General features: G+C 63.6%; 1 protein-coding gene across 1 annotated transcript in view; it reads right to left on the reverse strand.

The window, feature by feature from the left end:
* Positions 1-1,639: 1,639 nt before the first annotated feature.
* Rbbp8nl (RBBP8 N-terminal like) overlaps positions 1,640-6,530 on the reverse strand; it is an 8,508-nt gene continuing 3,617 nt past the window's right edge. Inside the window, exons 6-13 of the mRNA XM_013030345.1 lie at positions 6,130-6,276; positions 5,943-6,009; positions 5,566-5,732; positions 4,293-5,120; positions 3,689-3,780; positions 3,317-3,387; positions 3,122-3,227; positions 1,640-1,764 (exon numbers count right to left, since the gene is read on the reverse strand). Coding sequence (XP_012885799.1) covers positions 1,640-1,764; positions 3,122-3,227; positions 3,317-3,387; positions 3,689-3,780; positions 4,293-5,120; positions 5,566-5,732; positions 5,943-6,009; positions 6,130-6,276 — 1,603 coding nt within the window. The remainder of the gene's footprint in view (positions 1,765-3,121; positions 3,228-3,316; positions 3,388-3,688; positions 3,781-4,292; positions 5,121-5,565; positions 5,733-5,942; positions 6,010-6,129; positions 6,277-6,530) is intronic.

The following is a 6,530-nucleotide window of genomic DNA, read 5'->3' on the forward strand; positions in this document are numbered from 1 at the left end:
GGCTGCGACGCCGCGGTCGCGGCCCAGGTGCTGGGGCGAGGGCCGGCCCGGCGCACTTCCCCTTCCAGCCCGAGCTTCCTATTGACCTCTGGCACCGAGGTGCTTCGGGGCGCACGGCGCGGCCCTTCGGGAAGGCCCACGGCCTCCGGGAGGCCTGGCGGGGAGACCGAGGGTCCGTGGGCTGGAAGCCCGGCGAGGACGGCCGCGCAGCCGAGCAGGGCTCGGCCTCAGCGCAGGCAGGCTCCTGCACGGCCCTCGCCGTCGGCTGCTCGGGCCTGAGTGTCCCTGACCTGCGCCCGACTCCTCGGGCCTTCTCTGTTCTTTTGGGGTGTGGTTCTGTGTGCGTGTGCGGTGCTGCGTGGGCGTGTGCGTGGGCGCATCTCTCAAGTCTGGGTTCCACAAATGAATGAAAGCGTGTGACACTTGCTGGTGTTTGGGGCTGGCTCATCGCACGCACCACGTCGGTCTCAGCTTGAGCCACTCTTGTGCAGATTGTAAGGTCTGCCCCTTGACCTGGCCCAGCTCAGTCCTGGCCCAGGGCGGGTCGCCCCTTTCCTGCTCCACCGTGCACAGCGGGGGGCACCAGTTCGGTAAATAAACTTCTTTTCCTGCTTGACTAGCAGGTGGTGTTCTCTCCATCAGATACCTAATGAAACCTACCTATTTAATATACCATACACAAGTACGTTCATTTTTCTTTATGGCTGAGTAATGTATATATATTGTTTTTCTTTATCCATTCGCCAACGGTTGCACACCTTGGCTGACTCTTATAGTTAGGCTGTAATGAACAATGCTGCAGTAAACAAGGGTTTGCAAATGCCTTGCATATTGGTGACTGTTTTGGATCTATGCCCAGGGATGGTGGGGTTGTAAGGTAGTGCTGTTTTTAATATATGAGCCCCCCTGCCAGCTTTTGTTGTTTTCTTCAACTGCCATTTTGATGGAAATTTAGGAGGGCAGATTATTTATTTATTCTTGGTGTCAGTCCTGGGACTTGGACTCAGGGCTTGGATGCTGTCCCTGAGCTTTTTTGCTCAAGGCTATTGCCCTACCACTTTATCCACAGCTCCCTTCCAGCTTTTTTGCTGGTTAATTGGAGAGTCTCATGGACTTTCCTGCCTGGGCTGGCTTTGAGTCTCGATGCTGAGGATACTCAGCCTTCCGAGTATCTGGATTACAGGCGTGAGCCACTGGTGCTGGGGGTGGGTGACTGCTTCCATATGAAGTAGACTTTGATGAGGTATCAGATGTCACAGGTTTATTGCTGAAGTCTCTGATCCTGAATAGGAGGATGCAGCCGGCAGGCCTTCCCTCAGCCTCACATTTGTTTTCCTGGATTCCATAAGGGGGCGCCCGAGACCACTGTTCAGAGCTCCCTGCCTGGTCCTGAGGTTGGGCAGGATTCACAGCCTTTACAGTTGGGGGCACTGCCCCCATGGGCAGCGAGGTCAGTCTGCACAGGGCCCGAGCAGCCCTACCCTCTGCTCCCCAGGCATGCCCTCCCGGGGAGCAGGTGTGGGGCCAGAAAGGGCTGTCTTGGCCATGCCAGCCACACTTGGACCCAGGCCACAGCCGTGCTGGTTAAGTGACTTGACCCGTGTGGTGGAGGAGCCGCAGTGGAGATGGCGCAGCCTGGCTAGCTCTCCCAGCCGCTGCTCCCAGGGGAGGGGCTGCGGTCCTCAGGGCTCGGCACACTCTCAGATTCCTCCGCTGCTGTCAGGGACACCCTGGGTTTCTTCCCGCAGGATGGCTCCTTGGAAGCTGTGGAAAGTGGACGGACATCAGGCAGAGGTGTGGTTGTGGCCTTGTGTGTCCTCCTTAGAGGAGACCGGCTCTCAGACAGAGCCGTGACCTTAGCTCAGGGGAGCCCTCCTTGGTGAACGTGGCCAGTTACTGTTGCTCCCAGCAGCAGCAAGCACCAGGGGCTAGGGGATAGAGGACTGTGAGAATTTGCACAAGCGTGGCTCCTCTGACTCCTTCGCTGCTCCGCAGAGGGCCTGGGATGGCCTGGGGAACCAGGGTTCCTCACTGGCCCCGTGACTTTGCAAGCTGACCTCTTCCGCCCAGGAAGCAGGGATGCTCCACCTGCTGGGCAGGGCTGGAGGCCCTGCTGACCTCGTCCTTCCCACTCTGCTCAGCACAAGAGGGTATTTGGCCAGTGCCAGGTTTGAGTGGTGCCCAGCTAGGCAAGTGCTGAGTGGCTGCTGCCTGAGGGAGTCCCACCCTGACCAGGCCAGGAGGGTGGGCTGGGGGTGGGCTGAGGTTAGGGGGCTGGTGCTGCTCAGGGTGGAGGTGGACAGCACCCTACCCATGACAGGTTGCACACACATGGTGGAGCCGGGAAAAGACCCAGGACAGGTTCCACACATGTGTGCATGAAGAGTCTGGAATTGACACAGGACGAGTTCCACACTCATGTGCACAGAAATGCCGGGAGAGCATACAGGACAGGTCCTGCACGGGTGTGCATGGAAGAGCCTGGAAAGGACACAGATGTGCTGGTCTCGGCTTGGAGCACACAGGCCTCAGCCACCTTCAGGGCAGCAATGGTGCATGGTGGAGGCCCAGCCCGGCCTGAGGAGTTGGAGCCCTGGTTGCACAAACACCAGGGCTGCCTGATGGTTAGCTTAGGTGTGCAAAGCCTCTGCAGTTGTGAGCAGAGCAGGAAGAGGAGGTTTGGCCTGACATCCTGGGACCAGGGCTTGCCCCAGCAGCTTTATGGGGAGGAGCTGAGCCCCAGGCACCACCCCGGGCAAATGCAAGCAGCCCGGTTTCCCGGTGGGACCCAGCCAGTGTGGGTGGGGGCGCCCGTGGGCGCTCCCTCTGGAAGGTGACAGGGCTTATGAAGTCATCCTGAGGGAAGCCGGCTGGTGACCCTCACTCCCTGGGGCCGTGGTGATGGTAGCCCCAGCCTCCAATTTGGGCCTCCACCCTCGTGGGCCTTCATCCCAGCCAGCTGAAAGCCAGAGCTCCCGTGTCTGCCCTCTCCCAGGAGAGGAAGCAGGTTAAGCACTCAGAGCGTGGGCCAGGTAGCCAGGCCCGTGGAGGGCAGCCCTGGCCCCAGGGAGAGGGCGTGGGAACAGAGGGCTGAGGCCCCCCAAGCCCTGGGCAGGCGTACCTGTGTCCCCCAGGGCCAGGTCCCACTTCCTCTTCTGTTGTAGATCCTGAGGAGGCCCCTTCACGGGCAGGCTCAGCTTGGTGCCCACCTCACAGCTTGCGTCCGCCTGGGCAGAGGGGACGCGCTCAGGTCAGGGAGTACATACCCCCCGGGCCGCAGCGCCAGGGCCGGCCTGGGAGAGGGGCCGGGACTCACCTCGCTGTGTGAGGCAGCAGGCTCGTCCAGTGCATCCGATTCTGGCCTCTGCACGCTAGCCTTGCTGGGCTCTACAAGATGCGGGGGTGGGGGCAGCTGGGCCAGTGGCCAGGGCAGGAGGACACGGAGGGGCTAGGGTTCCTGCTGGTTAGAGGCCGGCTGGGTGCAAACCGAGGCCTAACCTGCACTATCACTGCAGGGCGGCACCGGGAATGGCTCTCTCCGTGCTGGGGGTGGTTGGGCACCGTGTCCCCAGCGCTTAGCTCCCACGTGGGAGGCACCAGCCCCGGGAGCAGGGCATGGCCAGTTGGGTGAGTGGCTGGCCACGGCTCCTCCACCCACGGAGGCCCCCCTCCCAGGGCTTCACCTCACCTGGGGACCGGTCACCATCCGTCCTCTGCGGGCAGGGCCCCCGCTTCAGTCTTCCTCCAGCCTCACCTTCCATCCCACCAGGACTGGGCTGTCTGTGGGGGGACCCTGGACAAGGGGGTGAGGCTTCCTGGGGGAGGCAAGTAAGTGGCTTGAGTTCTTTGGGGGTCATTTTCTACTTCTCAGCCCTGGATGCAGCCTGGGGCCCTATCTGGGGCTGTAGCTGGAGGGTCAGCTCTATCCCCCCTTTTTTTGGGGGGGGAGGTTCCAGTACTGGGTCTTGAACTCAGGGCCTGGGCACTGTCCTTGAGTTTTTTTTTTTTTTTTTCTCAAGACTAGAGCCCTACCACTTCTGGCTACAACACTATTTCCTGTTTCTTTTCAGAGTAGTGTATTGGAGATACGAGTCTTACAGACTTTGCTGACCAGGCTGGCTCCACTTCCAGCTTTGTGGTGGGTAAGTGGAGATAGAGTCTGGTGGGCTAGCCTTGCCTGGGAAAGCTTTGAGCTGAGATCCTCAGCTCTCAGCCTCCGGAGTAGCTTGGATGATGCCGAGCCACTGGCCTTCCCAGTGGTGACGGGGCACTCAGTGCTGCCTGGCACTGACTGCCTGGGGTGGAGGCCGGAGGCCAGCGTGCAGTTGGGGCACACGGAGGCTGGGAGCAGGAGCAGAGCCCGCGGCCCGTGCCAGACCCTTACCGTGGGAATGGAGAGTTCTTCACGCTCTGTCACTCTGGTTCCCTTGATGCCATTGCTGCATGCCTGGGGACCGGGAGCCAGGGGCGTGCACAGGGCAGGCACCGCTCCTTCGAGGGGCTCGGGGCTCGGCGCGGGGGCAGCTGCAGGGCGGAGGGGTCTGTGCTGGCCGCTGGGTCTGGAGTCGCGGCAGCGGGCCGGGTCTGAGAGGTCCAGGGGTCTGTCTGAGGCGCAGTCCTGAGTGGCGCTGCCCTCTTTCCTCTGGAGGCCGCTGGGGCCCGTAGGGGAAGAGTGCCACCCGCCTGGAGGGACCGCTGTCCCGACGCCTGCCCGGAGCACCTGGCTCCCAGGGCTTTCCCAGTCGGAGCCAGCTGGCGGGGACACGGGCGACTCTCTGGGTGTGGGTGAGTCCCGCAGCCTGCTCGCCCGTGCCCGAGCCCACAGCTGCTGCTGGGCCAGAAGCAGGTGCAGGGCCCCCTCCAGCCGTGGGTCCTGCATGCCCACCAAGGCGCTGGGCAGGCCCAGCAGGCCCGTGGGCTCCTCCCAGGCCTCTGCGTCCTGAGCCTTCAGGCCTTGGAGTTGAGGGCTGTGGGGAGCCCTGGGGACAGCCAGGGGGCTCCCGTGGGGGCTGCGCAGGCGCAGGGACAGCTGGCGGTTCAGGAGGCAGCGGCGGTCGGCCTGGAGGGAGCGCTTCAGGGACTCGAAGGCCTCGGCCGAGGACCGGGAGGCCCGCAGGAAGCTGGGAGGGAGGAAAAGCCCAGGACTGTGGCTGGTGGTCAGCAGTGACTGGAAGTGAGCAAGCCCCCAGAGGAGTGACAGAAAGCACCCCATTTCACAGGGGAGGAAACTGAGGCCCGCGGGCTGAAGCAAGCTGCCCATGGTTCTATCATCCTAGCAGGACCATCAGCCGCTGGTCCCGCCTACAGTCCTCCCTCCTCAGCCCCGCTCACTAACTCAGACCACGAGACAGGCATGGGGGTCTCTCTGAGCATGCTTCCTGGACATACCCCCCCACAGCCTGGCCACGCAGGTGTCCACGTGAGAACGCGGTACCAGGTGGGACATCTGGGAAAGCCAAGCTGGAGGGAGGCAGGGCCCTGAGGGGCCATGCTGGTTTCCTGGGCTGCTAGTCCGCTGCCAGAAGGTGGCCCGGGGGGTCAGGGACGGTGGGGGTGGGGCCTCACCTGTCCAGGGGGGCGCTGTGCTCATATACTGGGCTGGCTGGGCTGCTCCTGGTGGTCGTGGGTGGGGATGTCCTGCCGGAGGGGCCGCAGTCAGCAGGGCAGGCCCGGGACCCAGGCCGTACCACGGCGACAGTGGCATGCAGCTGGTTGGATATGCGCTGGGGGCTCTGTGGGGGGCAGGAGGTCAGCCTGGCGGGGCGACCTGGCTTGGGGGTCCCCCCTCTCTGCCAGCCTGGCCTGCTCCTGTGGCCAGTGCAGCCCAGTGTCACCAGCCGGCAGGGCACAGGCCTGCGTGGCGTGAGGTTGCCATGCAGGCTTGGTGCACAGAGAGCCCTGCCTGTCCCCAGGAGTGGTGGGTCAGGGACCCCTGCCCTCACCATGTCTGGGGTGCGTGGCTCAGGCAGGTTGGTGCCTGGTGACGTCCTATGGCCCGTTGGCTTTTCTGTGGGAGGAGAAGCGGGATGTGGGCCAGGGAGGCGCGCAGAGCGGGCAGCTCAACCCAGGCCAGAGTGGGCAGCACCCATGGGTGTCCAGCCCCTGGCCTCTCCCCCGCTCCACAGGACTTCTCCCCATGGACCTGGGCCCGTGTGGTTCTCCCCGGAACCTGCCGGTGTCTCCTGAGGGACCGTCTTCCAGCTGCCAGGGGAGGGGAGCAGCAGTGGGGACGGGGGGCCTGGGGTGCCCTCCCTGGCCACGGGCACCGCTCTGTCTCTGGAGGGGAGGCAAAGGGGTCCAAGGTGAGGAAAGGCAGGCTACCAGCCCCGGAGGGCCAGGGCGCCACAGGGCCTCTTCAAGGACCCAGATCCCAGAAGGAAGACACAGCCTTCCCCACAGCGAGCCTGCCTCCCCTCCCCGCAGCTCCTGGAGGTGTGTGCAGGCCCTGGGGGTGGGGGGTCATGCAGGCTGGGGCGTCGTGCAGGTTGGGGGCTCATGCAGGCTCTGGGGGTGGGGGGTCGTGCAGGCTG

This window comes from Dipodomys ordii, unplaced genomic scaffold (genome assembly GCF_000151885.1).
Source record: "Dipodomys ordii isolate 6190 unplaced genomic scaffold, Dord_2.0 Scaffold129, whole genome shotgun sequence".
Lineage (NCBI taxonomy): Eukaryota > Metazoa > Chordata > Mammalia > Rodentia > Heteromyidae > Dipodomys > Dipodomys ordii.